At 34.7% G+C, this 27,219-nt stretch overlaps 1 protein-coding gene across 1 annotated transcript in view; it reads right to left on the bottom strand.

Annotated features, from left to right (window-relative positions):
• The window catches only part of LTBP1 (latent transforming growth factor beta binding protein 1), a 490,138-nt gene that overhangs the window by 295,438 nt on the left and 167,481 nt on the right, over positions 1-27,219 (bottom strand). Inside the window, exon 4 of the mRNA XM_074209684.1 lies at positions 15,275-15,444. Within this exon, the coding sequence (XP_074065785.1) occupies positions 15,275-15,444 (170 nt within the window). The remainder of the gene's footprint in view (positions 1-15,274; positions 15,445-27,219) is intronic.

The following is a 27,219-nucleotide window of genomic DNA, read 5'->3' as shown; positions in this document are numbered from 1 at the left end:
TACTATTAACAATAAGTGCTTGTTAGTTATCTATTATTATTATCATTATTATTATTATTATTATTATTATTATTATTATTATTATTATTATTATTATTATTTGACAGCCACTATGGTAAACATATTAACTTTTTTGAAGTGGAAAATAACTGGAAACAAAGCAGATCACTATGATTGGGTAATGATTAAGTAAATTATGGTACATCAATGTGCAATGGAATATTACTGTGCCATAAAAAATTAATTTGATTAATACAGAGAAATACAGGAAGATATATAAACTGATGCAAAGTAAAATAAGAAGAGCCAGGGAAATAAAACATAATGACTAAAATAATGTTAAAAAAATTAAAAAAAAACCTCCAAATGAAACTATAATAATAAACAAACATGGTCCCAAAAAAGGAATATGAAAACTTGCCCAAAGTCATACAATTAATAAATGACTAAGGCTAAACTGAACCCAGGTCCTCCTGAATAAAACTGTACCTACTGCACTACCTAGCTGTCCATAACAACACAAGTCAAATTCAAACAATGCTGGACAGTTTTATTAAGAATATGATGCTACTAAGATGCCAAAATTGGAAAATGATCAATACTGGGAAAAATAGATCTTAGTGCCCAGTTGGTGGAGTTGTGAACTGATCCAGCCCTTCTGGAACTATGCCTAAAAGGCCACAAAACTGATCATACCATAACTATAATATTAGGTTTATATGTAAAAGAAGTCATTAAAATTGGAAAAGTCTCATATGTTCAAAAATATTTATAGTAGTTCTTTTGTTGTAGCAAAGATTTAGAAATTGAGGGGATGCCCATCAATTGGGGAATGATGGAACAAGTTATGGTATATGAATGTTATGGAATACTATTGTTTTATAAGAAGTCGATAGTAGACTTCAGAGAAGCAAGAACAGAATTAATTGAACTGATACTGAGTGGAGGGAGCAGATACAAAAGAATATTGTTTATATTAATAGCCATATTGTGAGTTGATCAACTATGATGGCTGTAGCTTCTCTCAGCAGTTCAACGATCAAGGTCAACACTGGGAGACCTGTTAAGGATAATACCATCCACATTCAAAGGGAAAAACAAAAACAGAATATGAAGCTTCATTTGAAAATCATACCTTTAGGCATTATCAATGACTGTGTCATGTAAAGTATTATGTTTAGCGAATCAGAGTTGTGTTTTAATCAGGAACAAGTTATGGAAATTAGTGAAAAATAAAACATTTCATATTTCAAAAACAAAGAAGAATTTGAAGCTAAATTCCTCTAAAATATTTTTATTAAAATACATGATTCTTTCAACTAACTTAATCTAATATTGTAAGTAATGAAAAATGACTGGAATTGATCAACTTGGGCTACTAAGAACTAAATTAAAATGTGGGGATGATGAAAACAAGTATGAAGAAAAAGAAAAAGAAAACAAATACATTTGAACAAGGAAAATACAAATCCTCCCCCGTCCCCAGAAAAAGAAAATTCAATTTCTCACTTTTAATTTACTGGCTCAGTAATCACAAAAAAAAATAATAATAATTATGAGGACCATTATTATTAAATCCAAAATATTATTCTTTTACTCTGAATAGGGCTATCAGAATGTTTATCACTTCTGAAATAATGAAGAACTCTTTACATAATTTAAAAAGACTTCATAATTAGGATGATAAAAATCATGTTCTGTAACATTTCAGAAATAAAACAGATGCTTAAACTTCACAAAATCAACTCAAGGAATTTCTACTATCTGAGTGGGTGGAAGAGACATAGTTTCTGCTGGATTCAATTCAAGCTGAATGCTGAAATCAGGAGGTGCACCTGTATCCATTCAGCACTGTCCATTAAAAAGCAAAGGGTGGAAGTGCTTAGTGTGGTCAAGCCCTCCTTAGGAAAGAACATTTTATACCACACAGGACGTCTGGAGGCCATAAACAGAATGAATCATAACTATCAGCTTTCCTTTTCCTTGGCTACTTAAGAACTGAAAGACATGTTTTAAACCATAAGCAAAATCTAGTAGTTCTGCTTTGTTTTTAATTTCATTGTACCACTCATTTAGAACAATAATAATAATAATCTCTCATTGTTTATCTTAGCTCATGAAAAAGATGAGTTATTTTCTTCTTGGAATCTACAGGCAGAAGTCAGGAAATTTTAGGGTAAAATTATTGCTTAAAAGCATAGTTTGTGTGCATTTATTGACATTTAAGCTAAACTGCTGGGGTTTTAATTTAAAAGGATAATGTTTATTTTTAAAGACTTGCATTGGAAAATTGTTTCAAATACAAGCACGTTGTTGAGATTTTATGCTTACCTCAATAAAAAAAAAGTTCTGAAATAATATATATCAGCTAAGTTAATTCACTAAACATGAATAAATATCAACTATGTCTAAAATGCTCTGCTAGTTATGGAAGAGATACAATTAGACAGTTTTTCCCCTTGGATGGGGCTATGATAAGTGCATAAATACTGACGTAACTCTTGATTCAGAAAGTAAGTTCTAGGTCGAATGAACCAGGCTCAATCTTAAGGAAACTTGACTAAACATTTTTCTGACTCAATTTCCCAACAAGGACTTACCTGGGGTACACCAGAATTTAATTTATGTCTAGGTTTCCACAAAAAGAGAAATGGACTCTCAGATTCCATGAACACATTCAAATAAATAATATATTAAATACAATATGGTGAATTTAAGAGGCTAATAATATCTTAAATTCAATCAGATGAAAAATGCAAAATACAAGGACTCATAAAGTCAATAGTCAAGAAATTTTGCTTCCCTCACATGAGGTCTTCCACATCACCAAAGGAACATATATGGTCTTTCATACTGATAGAACTGTCTTTGTAGAGACCTACACAAAGTAAAAAAGTCAGGAGTCAGGAGTACCTGAGTCTAAATCCGGCCTCAGACACTTCATAACTACCTTAGATGTTCGGCCTTGGGCAAGCCACTTAACCCCATTGCCTTGCCAAAAAAAGAAAAAAAAATGAAGGACAAACAATAACAACAACAAACATCCTTTAAGGTCCAAATCAAATGTCATTTTCTCCATGCCTTCCATCAAATATATATCAATAACAGCATTGCTTGATATATTATTTACAACTCATGCCTTAGGATATAATATTGTATATTTTATATGTAATTTATCTAATAGATTTTAAGATGCATGAAAGTAGGGATTAGGTTTTACCTTAATTTTGTTCTTACCCTAAACCTAATATAATATGTTGAACAGTAGGAATTTAATAAGTAATTGCGTAATTATAAAGTGATATTTAGATGTAAACTATCAATAAAGTGGTTTTTAAATTTTATGTCCACCTAAAGTGAGCATTAACTCTACTAGTTATCTGCACATTTATCAAATATATTCAATTCATTCATTAAGATCATTAATAAAAAATATTAAAAACAAAAAGCCCCCAAATTGAAACATTTGAACCCAGTCTATATCCCTAAGGTTTTTGAATCCAACCTTGATTTTGGATAAGTAATGCTACAATTTCGAACATATCTTCCTGATGTTTCTTTCATTTTGTTTTTTAACTATATCTCACTGACTTCTTTCTTCTTTATAGTCAAGGTTATAGATAAGACATTTTCCCCTCACCTGTTAGAGCCCCACCTTGTTACTTATAAAAACAGCAATATAGAAAAACATCTAAAACAATGACCACGAGTCTAAAAATGTATTTTGTCAGTATTTTGTCTCCTGTCTTTCTGCCATGAATTTAGTTATATGTTTGGGTTAGAATGCTGATTCTGTGTCTTAACCTAATGGTTAAGGATGTCACATCATTCCTCTGCTCATAAATTTTCATTGGCTTTTTACTGACCACAAAGGCAAGGTAAAATTCTTTTGGTAAGCATTTGGTTATTCTTTTGGTAAGATCTTGGGCAAGTGACTTACTCCAGTTCTTAACAAAATAAGTTAATTATACTACAGTTGGCTTCTAAGATCCCTTTGAGCATTAATTATATGATCCTATGATTTAGAAAGCCCTATCATGTGCCTCCTATTATTCCAGACAGCTTCAAAGAGGTAAAACACTACAAGGCAGAATAAGATACACATTTTTAGACATAGATAATAATGGGAATTTGTTTTGTATACCTATTTGTTACAAGGATTTTGTTTTCATTTTCTTTTTTTTTCCATTGAGGGTCAGTGGTAGGAAGGAGAAAAAAATATATATTTGATAATTAAACAAAAAAGTGGTCATAAAGCTTCTACCCTTTCATCACCAGGATATCCTTAGTAAAATGTTCACATAGAAGTTTCTTCTATGAAGTACTGCTTTTGCTCACTGACCTCAAGCAGCCTGAGCTAATGTTCATAAACATAAATGTTTATTGACCTAATTGACTGATAAAGATAGATAGAAATATAGATAGAGTTTCTAACTGAAGAGAGAGTAGATTGGCTTCAACAACAAAGAAAATGGAAAGGTAAAAGGATCTTTAGGGTGCATGTCTAGGTCCTGCACCTATCTTTGACTTTATTGTGAATTTTAAATTTTTTGTTTTCAGCAATACTATAGATTTCAATTTTAAATAGTTTATATGAAAGCTATTTCCAAAAGTATGAGATGAATGTTGGTTTGGGGGAAAAAAAAAACTTTTCAAGGCCAAAGCAATAAGGCCAATGGTAAGGCCCAGAGGACCTTTCCTTTGGTCACTGTGGGCATGATGGTAAGGCAATGCTAACCAGACCATGATTTCACAGTTTAGTCTGGTGAAAACTAAATGAGAATTCAGCAGCAACAAAGGACATGGTTCAGACTAACAACCTAATGTACCCAAATGCCAAGTCAACAATCATTTATTATGCACTTACTATGGACCAGATACTGTGCTAAGCACTTGGACTATAATAAATATAACCAAAAAGACAACAAATAAGAGGGAGCTAAAAATGGGGAGAGAGTATATTCTTCTCCAAATGATTCAGGACTTTGTACTCAATTTTTTTAAGGCAATCAGGGTTAAGTGACTTGTCCACAGTGATATAGTTACAAAGTGTCTGATGCCATACATTTGGACTCAGGTCCTCCTGACACTAGGGTCAGTGCTCTAGCCACTGCACCATCTAGCTGCTCCCTGGAGATATGATAGAGAAAGTGAGGAGAGCCAGTTAACACAAACCTGGAGAGGAAGAAAGACATAACTGGCCTGAACATGCTTAATATAGAGTTTATAGGAAGAACCTGACAGTCATAGGAAGAGGCCACAAGGTTATAAGATACTTCCAATGTGCAAAATTCAGTGGTGAAATGAACTTCTAAGGCTAAAGAGGTGTCTGTAGAGTGGAAAAAGTATAGAGATTTAGCCTGAGAGGAATGAAACCATGAAAGGATGCTAAACACTATTTTCTCCCCTAGATCTGGTTATAAGTTTTCCTTTAATTTCTTTAATTCTCTCCTTTCAATGATAATATATACTGTTGTTTCCTTATTTATTTAATTCTTCCTGGTAACAGTCATCTTTAGTTAATCAGTAAGTATTTGTTAAGTGCTTACATGTAAAAGGTAATATATTTGGTGTTGTGAGCACAACTGTAACCATCTTATTTATTAAAGCTATTCCAATCTATGTCTTTTCCTTCTTACAGAGAAAAAAATTTTCAGACAAACATTAGTCTCATATCTTTGGAAATGGCTTTAACATAAACTATTTAAGAATTGCAATCTATAATACTGCTAAACAACAAAAAATAAAAAATTCACAATAAATTCAGCTAGGTGGTACAGTGGATAGAACACCAGGTCTAGAGTCAGAAAGACCCAAGTTCAAATCCAGCTCAGAAACCTATTACTTGGGTGACCCTGAGTAAGTCATTTAACCCTGATTGCCTCACATCCAGGGCCATCTCCAGTCACCCTGATTCATATGTATCCACTGGACCCAGATGGCTCCAGAGGAGAAAGTGAAGCTGGTGACTTAGCACAGCACCCTCTCACTCAAATCCAATTCATGGGCATATCATGTCCCTGATGTCATGGTCCTCTTTGAGAACAAAGTACAAACATCATCATCATGATCATCATGAGGATCAAATGAATTAATAATTGTAAAGTAGCACACTGTCTGGCAAATATATAAAATATATAAATGTAAATTGTTAACTAGCTCTTCAAACTTTGAAGTGCTAAATGAATGTTAATTATTTACAATATATCATAATAGAACATAGTTACAGAGCTTAAGGTAGAAGTTCATTTAATAGTGTTCTAATAGAACAGTGCTCCTTTAAAATGTTGGTTCATCCTTGAAAAATCACTTAAGAACAATAAAAATGTTCATTCCCTTTGACCCAGAAATTCCAAATCTAGGCCTATATCCAGAAGAAATCATAAAAAAATAGGAAAAGTTACACACTTCCAACATATTCATAGCAGCTCTTTTTGTAGTGGCAAAAAAATGGAAATTGAGGGGATGCCCATCAATTGGGGAATAACTAAACAAGTTATGGTACATGAATACTATGGAATATTATTGATCTATAAGAAACCATAAATGGTCAGACTCTAGAGAAGCACGGAATGAGTTACAGGATCTGATGCTGAGTGAACCGAGTAGAACCAAAAGAACAATATACACATTAACAACGTTTTGAGATGATCAACCTTGATGGAAGCAGCTCCTCTCATTAGTTCAGAGAGCTAGGACAACCAGCTATGGACCATGTTTATCCACATCCAGAGGAAGAAAAGAAAACAAAAACAAAAACAAAACCCCTTCAGAATCTGCTGAATACTTTATAAAAAGTATCTCTTACCCTTAATCCTAATTCCTCATACTAAAAATGCCTAATCTGTAAACATGTTTATCAAAAATATGTATATACAACTGTTCATCATTGAGAGGAGGGAGATAGGAAAGGAGGGTGGAAGGAAATTTTGTAACTTAAAAATATCTAATTACATATGGATGAAAAAAATTAATTAAAAAAAGAAAAATCACTTTTCAAACCACTGATTGAATAATCAAGTCAAAGTCTCCAACTCTAAATCTAGTTATCAGCTTTAATCTATTTTCTCTCATCTAAAAGCTCCTCTTACACTTTTACTCTATTTTCTGTCAGAAAGTGGTTAGATTTTTTAAAAGGGCAAAAAAGGATTACTGGAAATTTATGTACTAATTGATTTAAACTGGAGAAATAATTCTTTCTTAATAAATTTTTAAAATAAAATTGTGGTCCTAATAAGGCTTCCACATGTACCAAGAATAGTATTATTATCTTTTATACTAAAATGTGCTATTTAGCCCTCCAGCTTTCCATAGTTACGGATTTAGTTCACATGTCTCCAAAGATCATTTTTGTCCTTCTTATACCCTCATATAGTTTGTTACTCGGTCTCTATTTGTATGACTGCCAGCATTCTTGAAGTATGAGGTGAGGATTACATCTCTGTGATAATGCTTCAACCTAAATCATTTCACTATTTTCCCCACTGGCATGAAATAAGTTTGAACAGGATGGGTGGGAAATTTGTGGCAATTCACCAAAACAAAGGATAATGAAGATAAGAAACTTATTATCTTTATAGCCTTCTAAAATACAACTTTATCTGCCATAGACTAGGCCAATGTTTTAAAAACAAAAGTGACTGAAGGATTTATCACAAATACTTCAAATTGTTTTATTTGGGGTTTTTTAAGGGAAGATACCACTAAGAGCATATCTTATTTCTCTATAATAGTGATTCTCAAACTCTCTCCTGTTGGATCCAAAGAGTAGGCACAAAAACCACTTAGGAAAGAACTGGCTCACTTCTGGCCAAGATGGTGGAGCAAAGACAGGCACAGTTCTAAAGTCTCCTGATCTTTCCCCATCTATGATATGAAACAAAGCTCTTAACAGAAATCTAATCCACAAACCCCAGAAAGAAAAGCCAGGAGAAAGAACATCTACCTCAGGATTTGTATTCCGCAGCCATGGATGAGTCCAGCACAGAGGGCAGAGCAGCCCCAGAGCAGCCTGATTAGCAGTGGGGCTGGAGCCCAGGAGTCTGTGGACCCAAGAGCCACACCTGCTTAGTGAGTGGGGCTAGAGCCTGGTTGACCACGGGGGGGCGGGCTTGCGTCAACCAGGGAGCAGAGACATTGGTGTTGGCACTGACCCTCTGGAGCTTGCCTACAGGGCTGGTGGGAGAGGTCTGGTGCAGGAGAGCTGCGGACACTATCCCTGGGCTCCTCTGGTATGAGGAACTCTGAGTCCACACCTCCATTGGCTGAGGCCTCTACCCAGAACAAACACAATCACAGACTAATTCTGCCCCAGGCACAGGTGTGTGAGCAAAAGAACTAGCTCAGCTGACAATAGGGAGAGGGATAACCTCACCCCAGGAAAAAGCCCACCATCAGCTGAAGATAAAAGCTTCAATCACTCCCTCCAGGCTAAAGGAGTAGGCCTCAATCAAGGTCACAGACACTCCAGAGAAGGCAACCAGCACCTCCTACTGGCCAGATGGAGAAATTGCACTCAGTGAGTAAAGCCTCTAGGAATCCCAACACCAAACCTCTGTGAACCAGCCCCTCCCCAACTCAAGGTCTTAGCAAAATGAAGAAAGGTCAGCAGAAAGGTGGATCCATAGAAAAGTTCTTGGAAGGAAAAGACCCTAACTCAAAGAGACCTAGAACTTTTGAGGAGAATATGATCTGGTCTCCAGCACAGAAAGACTTCCTTGAAGAAATCAGGAAAGAGTTTGAAAATCAATTGGAAAATTTGGGAGAGACAATTAACACCTTGCAACAAGAAAACAAAGCATTGGAAAATAAAATTGGACAAATACAAAATGAGAATTCTCTCAGATCCTCAATTGGTCAAATACAAAATGAGAAAATAAACCTCTCAGATCCTCAATTGGACAAACACAAAATGAGAATAAATCTCTCAGATCATCAATTGGACAAATACAAAATGAGAATAATTCTCTCAGATCCTCAATTGGACAAATGCAGAAAGAAAATAATTCTCTTAAAACCTCAAAGGGTCAAATGGAAAGCTCTTTCAAAAGTAGAACTGACCAATTGGAAAAGGAGTTGCAAAAGGTAAATGAAGAAAACTCTCTAAAAAAAAGAATGGAGTCTGTAGAAACTAATGACTTCATGAGACAGCAAGAACTTGTTAAACAAAATCAAAAAATAGAAAAAAATAGAAGAAAATGTAAAATACCTCATCAGCAAAACCACTGACCTCAAGAATACATCGAGGAGGGGCAACCTGAGAATTATTGGACTTCCTGAAAACATTGAAGAGAAAAAAACCTGGACTTAATATTACAGGATCTAGTGATGGAAAATTACCCTGATATCATGGAACCAGAGGGCAAAATAGTTATTGAAAGAATACATCAATTCCCTTCAGAAAGAGATCCTAAAATGAAAACACCAAGGAATGTTATGGCCAAATTCCAGAACTATCAGATAAAAGAGAAAATCCTGCAAGCAGACAGAAGGAAAGAACTGGTTCACCTTATTAGAAATAGGAGTGAAATGGAACTATGGAAATATCTGGATCCAACCATTGATTGCATCAATTTACTTGAAATCTAGAAATGTATCTCGTACTCTAAAGGAAAAAAGTAAAATTTAAATATTTCAATACTTCACTAATCATTCATTCAATAAGCATTATTAAGCATTTCTAGAGATCAGGTAATGAGTTAAACACTGAGGATACAAAAATAATAACAAAAATAGTTCATATCCTCAAACACCTTACATACTACTAAAGGAACAATACGAAGACAAAATAGGTAGATAGATGTATGGATGAATGAAGAGAGATATTGATAGATATAAAATGTATGTCTATATATAAGTACTTATACATGTATATATAACAACATATTTAACATATATGCATGTATGCATTTATGTTTGTATATACATACATACACAAAGACTTACCATATATACTTTTCCCAGTATATATGAGACAACTTGGTGGGGAGGAGCACTAACATTTGGGAAGCCAGAAAAAGTCTTGAATAGGATACAGCATCTGAGCTGAGCCTAGGAGAAAGGCAGAGAATTTCAAAGGAGAATGTGATGAGGTAGAGGATTCCATCTTTGGGGGAATATCTTAAGCAAATGCGCAGAGCTTAAGGGGCTGGAATACTGCCTACTGAGAACACAAAGAATGCCAGCTTGGCTGGAATGCTGAATGTTTAAGAGGATGTAATGTGAAATCATTCTGGAAAAACAAGTTGGAGGCTGACTATAAAGGGTTTTATGTGCCAAACAGAAGAGTTTGCATTTATGCTAAGCAATAAGGAGCCATTGAAATTTGTTAAGAAAAAGAATAATAATGGTTAGTCTTATGATTAAGTATTATCAATGTGGCAGCAGAGGGCTACAAAATTAAGTGAGACTTTGTGGCAAAAAAATGAATAAAATGCTTAAGCATTATCTATATTCAGATTGTAAAACAATATCTTTAATATTTTTTATGTAACATCTTTGTAAAAACTGACCAGTGACTGGATCACATTAAAAAGTCATGGGGCAGCTAAGTGGTGCAGTGAATAAAGCACCAGCCCTGGAGTCAGGAGGACCTGAGTTCAAATATGATCCCAGATACTTCATAATTGCCTAGCTGTGTGACCTTTGGGAAGTCACATAACCCCATTGCCTTAAATAAATAAAACTGGGGCATCTAGGTGGTGTAGTGGATAAAGCACGGGCCTTGGAGTCAGGAGTACCTGGGTTCAAATCCGGTCTCAGACACTTAATAATTACCTAGCTGTGTGGCCTTGGGCAAGCCACTTAACCCCATTTGCCTTCCAATAAATAAATAAATGAATGAATCAATGAATGAATAAATAAATAAGCAAACAAACAAACAAATAAATAAATAAACTAAAAAAAAAACCTCCTAGTCATTCCCCATTTCAATTCTTCCTTCAAAGTACTAACTTTCTAATGCATAAGTATGATCATATCATTCTACTGATAATGAATCTTGCCAACCCAATGATTAACAACCAAAATATGAACTCTTTAGGCTGGCAATCAAAGACTTCTAAAATCTAGTTTCAACCAACTTATGGCATCGTATCATCATCCTCACCTTCATATACACTATGCTCCAGCCAAACTGGACTAACCAGTTTCCCAATTACAACTTGCCCTCTTTCATCAATAAGCAGTTGTATATAACTCTCCTTGTAATTGTAGTAAACCCTTATCCTGTTGCCCATCTATAATCATTGATACCAACTTTAAAAAAAAGTTTAGGTAATTTAAAATTATACTTTAAAAATCATTGAACAAGAAAAACTCTCTGCACAGTAAATACCATTACTAGGCATACCATACCCCTCATGCCTATCCCTCTTCCAAATGAGATCAAAGACAAGAATATAGTTCTCATCAATACAAAAATATTTAAAGTAGAACTTTTTTGTAATAGGAAAGAATTTCAAAGAAAGTGAGTATCCACTATTGAGAAATAGCTGAATAAACTTTACTAGTATGTGAATGTATTATGGAACAAGTCATGACAAATATAATTTGGAAAAATTTGGGAAGCCATAAACTGACACTGGTGCTAATGTATAAATTTTTCTCCCATTTTGTTTCTTTCACTTTGCATCAATTCATTCAAGTCTTCTCAAGATTTTCCAAAACTGTCACTTTTGTCAACAGTATTATATTATATGCATGTGTTCAGTCAGTGATGAGGAAACATCTAGTTTCAAGTTCTTTGAAAGCACTGACTACAAGTATTTGAAGGCACTGATTACAAGTTTCATATATATATATATATATATATATATATGTTCATACTCACTAAATCCCTCTTCATTGTCTTCCATGTGACATTTAATTTTAATTTTTCAGAGACTATTGTAATGTATTATTTCAATGGCATACAAAAACACCAGAATTGTAGTATTAAAAGATGGGTCTCTGATTCCACAGGAAGTTTGGGATACTAAAAGAGTCTTCTAACTTCCTTATCTATCTTATTCTCATCCTTCTGTTCAACTCTGGGTCAGCTTGCTGACTCTCTGCATATATGTCCCTCCCTATCATAAATATATGGCATGATCTGTATAAAAGACAATTTTCATCCACCAAGTCTTTTCTTCATGAATGGTCAAGCCAAATATTATCAAAGAATTACAGAGCTCTTTCAAGAAGTTTTGTAATTTTCCACAGCCTGATGTAACCAGCACAATGTCAGACATTATGGAACATGTGGATCATCTATCATCAACTGAGACCATCTTCAAATTGGATATCTTTCATCACAGGGATAAGTACCTTTGGCAAGTACATCTCAGTCTCTAATGCTTCATGTAATTTTTTTAGCAGAAGGTAATTGCTATTTCTTTCAAGAAACCTCAAATGATTTTTATATGTAAATAGGAGATATATTGTTGGTGGCATTTTATTCTACTGAATCAAAAGCTTTTCATAATCAATCAAGGAGAAGAAAATATCAATTCATATTCTCTATCCACTTTTCAATCAATTGTAAAATGGGCAAGATGTGCTCTATTGTAGAATAGTGGCTTAAAAGTCTGTTCTCTATCAATACCGTAATTGCTATACACATATAATATATATATTCCTATATATGCTAAAATATGAATATGTGAAAGTAGTCTGAGATATTTTTCCCCCACAACTTTATCTTCCTCTTCTGCAGATAACTCATCAGTCCCTCATCACAACTAAGTATCCTCCATCACAAAGCTTGCTTGCACTTGTATGTTCTCTCTCTCTCTTCCTGCCCCTCTCTAGATAATAAAAATAGCTAAAATGCTTTAAAGTATGCAGTGCTTATCATACATTGAATCATTTGATCTTTTAAAAAATCCTATAAAATGGGTGCTATTTTTTAATTCATTCTACAGATGAGAAAACTGGAGCCCAAAGAAAGGTTAAGTGAGTTGCCCAGGTCCATATAGTAAATAACTTATCTGAAGCAAAAGCTGAAATTAGTTCTTTCTGAGTCCTAGTTTAGCATTCTATCTACTATAACCTAAATGCCTCTAAAAGTCTATTTGAGACAATGATGTAAAGCCAAAGTTAATAGGTCAACAGGCCCTGGTGGTAAAAATATAGCTTGTAACAGCAATTTTTAAGTCTTTTCCACTTTTTTCTTTTCTTTGTTGTCTTCCTTCCATTTTTATCCTTAAATGAATATAAAATGATTTTGCTGATTTGGATCTTTTGCCATACTTTCTTTAAACTAGTTTTTTTTTTCCCATCTCTCTCACCTGACCAATAGATGTTATTTGCTGAATAAGACAAGGAAAACAGAAAGTATTTTGATTGAATAAATATAATATTTTTATTAGTGAGTTGTTCCTATAATTATATCCTGAATTGCTATTCAGATTAAATTCTTCATCAATAATGTACTGTCATGGTCAAGGCCTCCCGATCCTTGGAAATTTCTTTATACTTAACATATCATGGAAGATTAGATAATAGGCATACACTAGACATTAAAGGTTATCCATAATTACTTCTAATTTTTTTCATATCCAGGCTTGCTTAAACTACCCTTTGATTCCAGTATTGAAAAATACTCAAAGTTAACTGATAAAGTTGACAGAACATGGAAATTTCTAGAAACTATAATTGTTCACAACCCATTGTAATGCATTGGTATAACTCAGTAGTCTTATCTTCATCAGGTCAATTGTTACTTGTCATGGAATTATTCCACATTGTAATTTAAGAGATTTCCTAGAAGAAGTTAATTTGTATAGAGCCTACTAAAGGTAAACACTTAACTAAGTAGTACTTTATAACTATTTCCCTTCAGACAGGGATTTTGGATTATTTTAAATTATGATTTCAGAGCAATCCCTCCTGAAGAGAAATGACAGACTTTAAGTCTAGCTCCTTCTTTCTATTTCCATGATTTCCAATATCTTTTTCTTTTCCTTCCCATACATTCAAGTCTCACCAGACTCTCCATCTGGTAGCCAATCAAGAATAATTTTCATTTAGTCCACCAAGGATCTTTTTTTTCAAAAGATAAAACATAGACTCAAACTAAATGTTGACTGCTAGAGTTTTAAACTGGGCAGCTAAATGGCAGCTGGAGACAGGAGGACCTGAGTTCAAATTTGGACAGATACATCTTGGACAAGCTACTTAACTCTGTGTGCCTCAGTTTCCTCATCTGTAAAATGAACTTAAGAACTACTCCAGTATCTTTGCCAAGAAAACCCAAAAGGGGTCACAGAGATCAGAACAGAACTGAAACTACTCAACAACAACATAAATAGTTTTAAATTTCCAGACATGGAGGGAAGATAATTTTATACCCATTAGAGGATACTCCTTCCCTTGTCCCCCCCCCCCGCAAAAAAAATTATAAATCAAAATGAATTCAGAGTTTCCAAGTGCCAAATAGTAGTAAAAAGAAAATCTCTGCAAATCATGTTTTTCTCAGTGATGAAATACAGTTTCTTTCAAACTTACAGTTAACATTCTCTTTCATTACTTATAGTCCATGCAATCAGTCAACCTGGGGCAGATCAGGAAGTTATTAAAACTAGAAGGCAGACCTCAGCCTCTCCTGGTTGAATGGTCTACCATTTCTCTGAAGGAACATTTTCTGCACTGCCTGCCAGCAGACACTTGGTAATACCAAAACCACAAATCATCACATTCTCCACCCTCAGAGCCAGAGCTTGTCCTGGAGCTTCCCACAATGTAGAATATTCACCATGTTGGGCACTGAGACAATAGTTCTTTACAAATACTGGGTAAAACTGCACACCATTTCCTCAATTTACCAAAAATGTGCTGATAATTAACATATTAAAGACAGGGACATATTTCATCAGAAGCAAACCTTGCTGAGTTATGCAGGGAATTTTTAGACCTTATCCAGGAATACATTTTGGCTATTTTCTTAAAGAAGCTCTTTTGTCCATGTAAGCTAGTCCCAGAGACAAGTAGACCCAATTTTAGAGTTGTTCCTCACTAAAAAGTATTTCTCAGAAATGGAGACATCATACAGAAATAGCCATATATCATTAAAGGTGAGTCAGATTGGGTTATTTTCTGGCTTCCAAGGAAATTGCCTTGCCTTGGAATAGGAAATCATGTTGAATTTCTGGTGCTTTTTTAATATAAAAATTCAATTGAGATTTTTTTTTCTTACTTCTTTTTCATTTACTCTGGAATGACACAGCAGAGCCATAACCATCAAACCCTTCCACAACTTGACTCTCTCATTTTGGAATTCTGGCAGTGTACTCACACTGAAAAGGTGATACAACATGATCCTGCCCCAAACGTAGAGGTAATGAGCCTTCTGTAGACTGCTCTCCTGAAATCATTTTCTGGGCTGGAAAATACTTGGGCTTGAGCACATATTCCTGCATCTGACCGTGATGAATCATCAGATTCTGTGAGGAAAGGGGTGTTACTCTGTTGGAAACCAAAAAGAAAAAAAAAAGAAAAAATGAGGACAAGGAAGTAAATAATGGATAAATGTGTTAACTAGGAAGAAAAGAATAAGAAATGAGTTAAACTTGGAGAGGAACATAAATTCCATTCCAGGATCATTTTTTCCTTGCGTGTCCTAGCCTACAATTCATGACATTTAAGAAACTAACAGCTTACCCTAAAAACCTCATACACAAAATTGAATCTATAAAAAGGAGTATTGGGTAGACTACAATACCATTTGGTGGATTATACAGAAGTTTTAGGGCATCATTAAAAAAATCTTCACCTAAAACAAGAAATGTTATTTAAAATAATAGAGAATAGAGAAAATAAAAGAAAATTAAATTATATAAGATACATGTACATGCATTCACACAGTCAAACATAGTGCTCTGACAGAAATGGTAAGAGATATGGAGAAGATAATGGATGAATGGATGAAAGTTCTGTGTCCATGGCTTGTGGCTGAGGTTGATGTCATCATGACCTCATTCCCAATACTCCCAACAGAATTCTAATATTTTACAGCAGACAATGGAAATTGACCTACTTGAACCCCTAGCTAATATCTAAGGTTTGTAGGGTCAATCATCTGACTCCAAATACAACAAGACAAAATTACAGTTAAAAAGTGTACTCTTCTACCCAGACCCATGGGGTTTTGATCTCAGATGCAGGTGAAGTCAGATTTGAAGGGTTGGCCATCAAATGTCTTTAAAACCAACAGAGTCATATAGCATTGGAAGAGGATCATATCTTTCAAGTTCTTAGAGGTCCCTGAATCCATGGGAGTATGAACCCACAGCAAGTAACGTTTGCAGAACTACGGGGGAAGGAAAAGGTAGAAAATCATGGTACTTAGAAACTGACCCTGCCCTTTTACTCATTTCATGTTACCTACAGGTATTTGAGTCACTCAACACAATCCCAAAAGCTTAAGTGGAAAAGGAAGGAAAAGTAAAAGGTTCACTGAAATTTTGTTTAGCATGAGGGCAGCCTGAATGAAGTAAAACAATCAAAGAGGAAACTTTGAAGCAAAGATTGGAACTGAGACAAAAGATGCCTTAAAATGTTAGAAAACTAAATTTAGAAGGGATGAAGCAAGACAAGTCCAAAGAATAGCATCTGTCAAGGGAAGACTGTCTTCCTTGGAGTCTTTCCCTTAAAAGTATCCTCTTCAGCAGACAGGATGTGTGGGCCATGACCCCACCTTTCTTTCCTCTCTGATGCAATGCAGCTGTGAGCTCCAGGGAAGCTCTAGAATAAGTCAGGGCTGAAACAGATGATTTCCAAGGACCCTTGCAGCTGAAAGGATGCTTCTTTGAAGACAAATTTCATTAGTATTTTCTTTGGGATGGTTTTTTTAAATACTCAGATACTAGTGGATATTATCTATACACTTGCAGGTAATGTTGTTCCTTGAAACATTTTAAGATCAATTCTGTTTCCATAAATAAACTAGAAACGCTTGAAAACAACAGTTAAAGTGGCTGGCCCTTAAACAAAAATTTTTAATCATCTCTCTAGTTTTTCAAAAATATAACTAGGTCTTCTACACATAATGGCTTCCTTTTTCACCATTCTCACTTAATACTATATTCTCCTGTTCAGTTTTCCTTCCTCTAATTTTCCACCAATTTACTCTAATGAACAGTTATGAGAAAGGATTATTAGATTTTTTTCTCCTATCATCAGTCCACATTAGATTTAACTAAATGTAACTAAAAACACAGGTCAACTTCTTAAAAACTGATTGCACAAAACTGCAAACTAAGGATCCTCTTCACTTTCCCCAAAATATGGTACTTCTCAAGATTAGACCTAGAGAATTTCATGCTGATTCTCCACTGTCTCACATGATAAAATTCCCTTACCCCATCAGAAACATGCCAAGATGACATTTCATGCCCTTAGAACCATGATCCATGTTCTTACATAACTTCTTTAGTGTTAGTGCTTTCCCTATAATATATTTTTACGTGTTGTTTTCCCTTCCCTTTAGATTGTGAGTTCCTTGAAGGCACACTACTTTTACCTTTATTTACATATCCAGTGTTTTGAAAGCATTAAGATTCCAAAGATTAGGTAAACTACTGGGTAAGGAAAGGACAATCTCCATCTTGGGTCAAAGTGTTGGAGTCTATATTAGGACTAGTGAAACTATTTAAAAAACAAAAGTAAAATAGGTCTGTTAGTGTCATATCTATGAAAGACTTCCTTATTCAAGACGGGTAGTGAAGCAGAAGACCAGAAGTCTTTGGGGCTATCATCAATGCCATTCCATTGAACTATGGCTCTCAGGTATAAGGTAAAGCTCTAAAAAGATAGAATTCACACAACACATGATTTGATCTAGACAGCTAAGTTGTAAGTTTCCAACTCCATCCATGGTCAAGAAAGGACATCAGTGACAGGAAGAGATAAGTAATGTAAGCACCTGAAATCAAAATGCTCAATGTTTTCAGAATCCTTGCATTTTAACTTCCTCCCAGAAACCAGTACCCTAAATTCTTTTCCCTGAATTGGATGTGACAGCTCTTCTATAGTTTATAGTTCACAGTCAGGATAGAATAACTGAAGCAACTGGTTGGTCAATTGTTTGACAACCTTTAGGTAATAATAAAATATTTTCATAAAAATACAGCACTTTAAGGTTTGCAATTCTGTACAACTATCATCTTATTTGACTTGATTCTCACAACAACCCTGTGAGATAAGTGCTGCCATGATCTTCATTTTATAAATAAGGAAACTAAAGCTTAGAGAAAGATAGAAGTTTAAGTGACAGATTAAATATAAAGTATTCAAAGACAATCAATATAGAAGGGACAGTTTATATAACTATATAGTAAAAAAATACAGATTATAGTGGGAAACAGCAGGTACATACATTGGCTAGACAAAGAACAAATAAGAAGGAAGTAAATGTGATATCAGGTTTAAAAGAGCCTAACTGTGGTAGGCCTTAAGAAAAATCAGGTCAAGGGAGAAGAGACGATATTACTTAAGAGAAATTACACTGAAATAAAGGCATGTGGAAATAGCAAAAACGATAATGATAATTCTTATTTGGGTAGCCTCTATTTTCCTTCAGAAGCAAGAAATAAAAGGGAAAAAGAACAACAAAACTAGAGTAGAATAACTGTGTCCATAGTGGAAGATAAGATCCAAAAATTAATGAGTAGTCTAACCCAAAGCTAATAAAGAATAGTTATAAATACCTGTTCAGTTGGAATTTATGTTTGAGGTGACAAGAAGACACATAAATGAGAAGTCTGTTACATAGTTGTTAGAAATATAGGAATGCAGCCCAGGAGATGGATCAGGCATGGAGATATACTGGCGGAAGCTATCTGGACTGAAGTTTTAAGAAGCAGTGAAATCTTCTTCTAGGAAGGGAGTAGAAAGAAAAAGTGACAATGCCCCTAATAGAAGCTTGCATTAAGATCAAGAGAAAAGAAACTAAAGAAAGATTAGTCACACAGGGATGAGAATCAGGATGTGTGGGATCAAGGAAGCCAAAAGAAGGCTTCCTTTCAAGCAGGAGGCAATGGATAATTGTATAAAATGTCACAGAGAGCCAAAGAGAATAAAGACAGAATAAAGGCCATTGCATTGTATTTGGCAATAAGGAGGTCCCAGTTGGTCCAGCAGAGTAGTAAAAGTGAAGAGGCTCCTGGAAAAGAGAGTAGTAAGGAAAGAGGCAGTGATCACAGACAACTTCATTCAAGAGCTCTGACAGAGGAGCAGCAGGATCTCATCAAGATTTCAGATAGTGGAAAGCCATGAATCTTTATAGTCAGTAGGAATACAACAGTACAAAATTCTTTCCCTTAAAATAAAAAAGATGAGTCACAAACTATTCATGTTCCTACCTTCCTAAATGGGAGTTTTTAGCCAAATAAGGTCTAAAATTTTCCATACTACTACTAAATTCAGTATTTGATCTGTGAATGAAGTAGGAGATTTTGGTAGAAACACAGGTCCCTTTCTTGCTGAGAAAAAAAGAGTCCCTAGATCTCACAGATAGGAGCCTTTAGTAGACATTAGAAAATTCTCCGCATATTTAGAATGCCATTGTTTATAAATAAGAGAAAGGGGGGGGGGGGGAGTGAGATGGAGGAGAAAAGGGTTTTGTGAGGTTTAAATCACTGAAGTTTTCTAAGGATATCTGCTTCTTATGATTGTTGAGAAGAACAGATGAAATGAGACATGAGGTTTAGGAGTAGGCTGTTAAAAGCTAGAAAATAATCAACTAATGAAACTAGGAGTATCATAGAATCTCAGAGTGACAAGATCATTTAGTCCAATCAATACTTGAGCAAGATTTTCCTAAAAGGAATTCCATTTCTGTCTGAAGACTTCTAGTCAGAGAAAATTTCACTACCTACCAAAGCAGCCCGTTTCACTTTGGGAAATATCTAATATTAGGAAAATGTTTGAATCTAAACTATCTCTTCAACTTCCATTTATTAGAACTAGTCCTATCTTCTAGGTCCAGGAAGAATGAATCTAATCTCTTTTCCACATAACAGCCATAAAAATATTTAATGATATTTGTCATACGTCTCCTATTCTTTTCTCTCAACTAAACATTCAATTTCAACTAAGAATTCAATTTAACAATATCCTTCTTAAAATATAGTACCAAGAATTGAACACAATATTCAAGATTAGACTGACAAAGTACTTTACAAATCAGTTTCCTTGACCTGGACCCTATCCCTCTTTTAATAAAGTTTAATATTGAGTTTTATAAAGTCAATAACATTAACTCAACTTAATGGACAATCACACCACCATCTCATATTTAGCCTGCAATCCATGAGACTCTTTCACCAAAATTATTTTCTAATAAAATTCCTCTAACTTGTACTCACATAATTGATTTTCTTGACTCCAAGGTTACAGCTATAAATTTATCCTTATTTGATTTCAACTTATTGTATTCAACATCCTAAGCTAAAAGTGATTTGTATATACTAAAATCTAACCCACAGCATTACTGATTCTTTCTAGTTTAGGATTATTTGTAAATTATATAAGCTTGCCTTCATTTAAGTCTTCAGTAAAAATGTTGAGAATAGTCAAAGACATGTTACAAACTAATCATGGTCCTGGAGCAATCTAATAGAGATCTCCTTCCTCCATGCTGACATTGATCAATTTATGACTTTGAGTCTGGACTGCACATAATTATACTATACTGTTATCTAGCCCTTTACTCTCCAAAAGTCCACAAGGATAGCAATAGAGATTCAAATATTTTGCTGTACTTCAAGTAAAATAAGTTTATGGCATCCCCCATTACTTGTCAAAGAAGGAAATAATATTAATATGGCACAACTTGTTCATCATGAAACTATTCTGATTTTTATTGATTACTGCTTCCTTTTAAAAATTCTTTTAAAAATTTTCCATTTCTAATTCATTCTAGAATGTTACCAGAAAGTGAATTCAACTTCATTAACATGAAGTCTACAGAGAATTTTTTAATCAAGATATCTGTACTTGATAGTCCTACAGTATCTTTTCATTTCCTATAATCTTCTGAAAATTATATTTTCTAATTATTTCACTAAGCCCGAAAAAAATTAGCAAACTAACAGTATAGTTGTGTCTTCTTACTATCCTCCATTGTTACTAAGGTGCATTGAATGTTAAGGGCTTGTTGAACTCTTTTCAGAGTTGCTCATCTACTTTTGGTATCCATTTGTCACCTCACTCTCACCTGTGGTTTCAAGAAGATGTGGCATGCACAGCAGACAAATTAAACCAGGTTGAGAGTAACTAATAAGCTTCAAATTATTCAGAGTTGTTCATCTACTTTTAGTGTCCATTTGTTACCCAACTCTTAACTGTGGCTTCTGCATACATAGCAGACTGTAGACAGTTAAAACCAGAATGAGAGTAATCGATATGTTTTAAACTTATCGATGTTAGGGGATATCTACCCCAAGCATGTAAAGATTTTTCTACAGGCAGAATGGGTGGATGATAATAATTTATTCCAATGGCCACGAAGGCAACTGACAGAGTGATAAGACCTTGGTTAGACATCACAGATGTCAAGGTCATACAGTGTTTTTCAAGCCAATATCAGTCATTCTGATTTTTGTCTTGCCACTGGATTTTAATGACTCTGGAAGAGAGTGTGAGGTTAATGCCTTTGTGCAACTATTGTCTCATTTAAACCCAATTCATGCATAAGTCAAGACACCATCCTGAGATGTCACTGGTCCTCTCTGAAAACAAAGGATGAACAACAATGATCATTGTCCTATCCATAGTCCTAAACTTTCTTTGATTTTCCTTTAGCCCACAATATGTTTTTTTTTTAAAAAAAAGTTCTTTGCTTAGGATTCACTTGTTCTTTCTGAGCTTCAGCACCCAATAACATAAGCTTTAAAAGTCACTTACTTCAGTTAATGACTTCCTTGTGCATCTATTCATTTATATACCAGCCCTGAAGTCTGGAGAACCTGACTCAAATTCAACCTCAGACACTTATTAGATGTGTGACCTTGGATGTAACTTAACTCTGATTGCCTCATATCCAGGGCCATCTTCAATCATCCTGATTCTTCTCTGGCCACTGGGCCCAGATGGCTCTGGAGGAGAAAGTGAAGCTGGTCACTTTAGCTCAGCACATCCTCACTCAAATATAATTAACATTCATGTCAAGGCATCACCTCCCTGATTTTGTGGTCTTCTCCAAAAAATGAAGGACAAACATCATAACATCATTTATTTATTTATTCATTAACTCAACATTTATCAAGTACCCACTCTTGAAGGTCCTATGTCAGGCATCAAGGATACAAGCCTAAAGACCAGCCCCTGCCTCAAAAAACTTGTATTATACTTACAAGGAGGGTGATATAATATGGGCATGAGCTTTCTAGTTTATTGTTAAATGTCAATGTAAGGAATTATGGCAGTAAAGGATGAGTCAGACCAAGTATTCAATCAAGCTTTGAAGAGGAAGACAGCATGAGTGACTGGAATGATGGAGGACAGGAAGGCTACATGGAGGCCGTATTTCAAATGAACCTTAAAGTTAGATAGTAGTGTGAAAAGGCACAGATGAGATAGGAAGCAGTACAGTGGTGTGGGAAGAATTCTGAATTTGGAGTCAGAGAACATGGATTCAAGACCTGACTCTGACACTACCCTATGTACTTATACTAGATGACATCTAAAGTCCCTTCTACCAACTCTAGATCTGTGACCTTGTGAATGCAATCCAAGTATGTGGATATGACTTATACAGGTAAATGCCCCAAAAGAGGGGATGATATGTGAAGTTTGGAGAACAGTAAATCTATTTGTTACAAAGGAATAGAGCAGAGATTACTTCCATGTTGGACCTCTCTATAGCTGTCTTTGTACCCCATGGCAGAGTGTTAGAAATTACTATATTATTTTTTGCTTTTTATAACCAGTGTGAGATGACTCTCTCCTGTAGTAGTAAAAGCCATTTCCCTCCTCAGTTCTACATTTGATAGATGATTAAACCTATTACCTAAATCCAAACAGTCAATATTCCTTCCCTTACTTTTCTGTGTAAGCTTCCAACATAATTACATAGGTTAGTATTCTATTCTCTACATTGATTTTTTTCCTTCCATTTTTCACTTAAAATTTTTTCTTTCATTCTTTAAAATACTATGTTCTCTTTGATAACTTGAAAAGGAGAGAGGCATTTCTTCCTCTCTATCACTTTCTCACCCAAGAGAGAGCTCTATTTGTACCTCATTCATAAGGACATTCTTCTCGAATTTAATATGAAAAGGACTGAGCTTCTCATAGCATTGAAAGAGCCTGGGGGGCGGCTAGGTGGCAGTGGATAAAGCACCTGTCCTGGAGTCAGGAGTACCTGGGTTCAAATCATGTCTCAGACACTTAATAATTACCTAGCTTATGTGGCCTTGGGCAAGCCACTTAACCCCATTTGCCTTACAAAAAACATAAAAGAAAGAAAGAAAGAAAGAAAGAAAGAAAGAAAGAAAGAAAGAAAGAAAGAAAGAAAGAAAGAAAGGAAGAAAGAAAGAAAGAAAGAGCGAGCCTGAAAGCAACCATGGAAAGAGCAAACTCTCTGTAGTTGAATTTGAAAGGTTCGAATATCACCTCTAGGGTTTACCATCTATTTATCTTGGTTAAGTGATATCACCTTCAAAGGTCTCAATTTCCTGCTCTATAAGAGAGTAGGCCAGGCGGCCTCCAAGTTCTTTACTAATTCTTGATCTTTGAAGATAAAAGAAGTTTTGACTGCTGGGACTTAAGTGAGACTTCATGAAGCAGTGACATACAATTCTAAATTTGGGGGCAGCTAGGTAGCACAGTGGATAGAGCACGGGTCCTGGAGTCAGGAGTACCTGAGTTCAAATCTGGCCTCAGACAATAATTACCTAGCTGTGTGGCCTTGGGCAAGTCACTTAACCCCACTGCCTAGCAAAAAACAAAACAATGCTAGATTTGAAAACAGAGGACTTTGGTTAAAACCAAGACTCTATCACGACCTTGAGCAAGTTACTTAAACTCTAGGTAGATGTCTTCTCTTTTAAAAAATAAGAGACATAGAACGCTATTGTTCTATTAGAAACCAGGAGGGATGGGAATTCAGGGAAGCCTGGAAAGATTTGCATGAACTGATGTTGAGTGAGATGAGAAGAGCCAGAAAAACATTGTACACCCTAACAGCAACATGGGGGTGATGATCAACCCTGATAGACTTCCTCATCCCTTCAGTGCAACAAACAGAGACAATTTGGGGCTATCTGCAATAGAGAATACTATCTGTATCCAGAGAAAGAATTATGGACTTTGAACAAAGAGCAAAGACTATTACTGTCAAATTAGAAAAAAAAAAACATTATATTATTATGTAATTTTACTGTCTCATACTTTATTTTTCTTCCTTCAACTGAGATCAATGCATAACATGGAACCAATGTAAACACTAACAGAATACCTTCTATGGGGGTGGGGGGAGGGAAGCAAGAATGGGGGGAAGTGTAAAACTCAAAATAAATAAAATCTTTCTTTAAAAAAAAGAAAAATATCATTAAAAAATAAAAAAGAAGAGACACTAAATGATCTCTGAGATTCCTTCCAGCTCTAAATCTAGTATCCTATAAGAATCTGGCAATGCAAATAAGCAAACAAGAAAGCAAGAAATCCTTTAAAAAAATAGAATGACTATGGTAGAGAAGCTAGAGTTAACAGAATAAATTATAAAGCTATACTTTGTAGGAGGAAAGGAGAGGAAACCCTAACACTAAAGATATATACCACTAAATGTAGAAGACATCACAGTGAAAATTCTTGGCATAAACTTCAGAAGAGAGAAGAGGAACAAAGGAATTAGAAAAATGATGATTTTTTTTAAAGTAAGTAAAAACAAGTGAAAATATGGGAAATTAAGAATTTATTATCAGGAAAACTGGGTAGCACTACACAAGGAATTCTAATGTCAATTTTTCTATATGTATGTTATACTTAACTTCTGTCACCAGTGTTTATATTGCCACTGATGCAGAATTTTTGTGGAATTTGGAACAAAAGCAGAAGATTTGTCACATCTTAAGTAAAAAAAAGAATGATCCTTGAAAAACAAAGTTTCAATAAAAGAAACATGAGGAAACAATTCTCAAGAAAGGCAGACAAACTTCAAATTGCAATTGTGTATACTGAAAGACTAATGGACAAACTTCAAATTCTAATTATTTATACTGAAAGACTGAAGAGAATTCTTGGCTAAACATAACAGCTACTCCCAAATGTTATGTAATTACGATAATGGCCAATCTTTGCCCAGCAGAAGAGACAAGTAAATATACCTCCCTCCTTTTTATGAAGTAGGGAAATGTTGTATAAATATCACTGTATCGGTTGATTTTGCTTAACTATTTTCTTTGATACAAGTGAAGATGCAAATAAAAATATATCTATATACCCAGAAATGGCTATAACAAAGAAAAGAATCAAAAAATTTTTTGAGAGAAAGAGAAAATCTATTTAAAAGGAGGTCACCTATGATGATGACCATGATGAAGAAATAATACAGTAAAAGGCCCAAAAAGGAAAACCAAGGAAGCTCTGTGTAAGGATACTTCAGGAAAATTCTGTGCCTAAAGAATAAAAATAGAAATTCTCCAAAAAGAGAACACTTTAAAGAATTTCAAGAACCTACAGCAACTGAGATATTTAGCACAGAACAGAGGTGCTATGTGGAATACTTTACCTAGCAATCTACTGGTGAGAGAGAGAGAGGTTTCCAGGACCAGGATGAATAATTCCCACAAAAAGTTCTTTATACCTGTAAAATCATAGGTCCAGACCTCCTCATCCCTACTCTCCCCCAAAAGCTAGGTGTTTTATTCTTTGTTCATCTTTTTGACAAGAACAAAATTTTGTATGTATATGCTATTTAAACCCATTTTGCAGTTTTGTTAAAACTATAGAAGGAAAGAAATGACTTTGAAATATCCTTTATAAAGGGGTGAAAAGCACTACAGAAAATCAAAGAAGGAACATCACCATTACAGACACAAAAGGAAAGAAAATAAAAAAGTGAAAATTTTTAAAAGGAGAAAGAAAATGAAAACAGTAAAAATCTATTGTTTTTCTTTGGCTAACTTTCATTCTAAGAGATGTATTGTTTCTGGCACCACATCCTAACTACAAAGAAAGAAAGTGTTTCTGAAGTGATCATGTTTGACTTTATTCAGAGCCTTAAAAGAATAAAATAATCAAAACCTTCAGTTGAAATTATTTAACTAGAGTCCAAGAAGGAAAATTCTAGAATAAAACTGTAGAACAATGAAAAAAAGCAGTGAACTTGAACCAAAAGACCTTGGTTTCAATGCTTGTTTACCATTTATTATTCATGTCACCTAGTACAAGCCCCTGTACTTCTCTGGAATTCAGTTCCTTCATCTATCAGCTAAAAGAGGTTAGATTAGCAAACATCTAAGGTTCATTTGAGCTCTAAATTCATGACTGTATATGTAATGGACTATTTTAAATAAGCAATTTCCTCTATTTCTATCTTCATGCAGCTTCCTGAAACAAGAAATAAAAAAGGAATTAAAAATGCAGTTTATATGCTAACATCAATTGGATAAAGGAAGAAATGCTTCCCTGCCCCCCCCCACATTAAATGCCAGGAGACATGGGGCTCTGGATTAAGAAAGGAAAAAAAAAGTCAGAGACTTTTAAATTATTCCCTAACTTCAACCCAAAAATAATAAATATGTTCTTCAAGAAGAGACTCAGAAGGAGCTAGTCATAGCAAAAACCAAAGAACATCCCAAAAAACTGATTATATTTTTTCATTTCCAAGCATTTTTCATTTTATCAATTTCATTACAACTTCCATCAATGAATGACTTTGGTGTCTTTGATGATGTCTAACCAAGTTGTAAGTATGCCACAGCATTTTTATAGCTATTAGAACAAATTGTTTTCATCTGCCTATTCTACCAACAAAAGTCTTCACTTACTTGGGGTAGCTGCCCCACTACCTCAACAAGTTTGAGGCCCCTTGGTTGCCCTTAACCTGGTTTAGCTAATCTGCCAAAACAGTTTCTCCAGGGTGTGGCCACTAGCCATGCTACAGCTTCTTGGAGTCACAGCTGAAAACTGGATGGTAGCACAAAGACAGAAATAAGCCTCACACCAAAGGCACTAGTCTTCACTTCTAACACTTAACACTTAACATTATTTGGTTTAATATCATAAAAGACACAT

Source organism: Macrotis lagotis, chromosome 1 (assembly GCF_037893015.1).
Source record: "Macrotis lagotis isolate mMagLag1 chromosome 1, bilby.v1.9.chrom.fasta, whole genome shotgun sequence".
In the NCBI taxonomy this organism is placed as follows: domain Eukaryota; kingdom Metazoa; phylum Chordata; class Mammalia; order Peramelemorphia; family Peramelidae; genus Macrotis; species Macrotis lagotis.
Note: the sequence above shows the minus strand (reverse complement) of the source record. Positions and strands in the feature narration are given on the sequence as shown.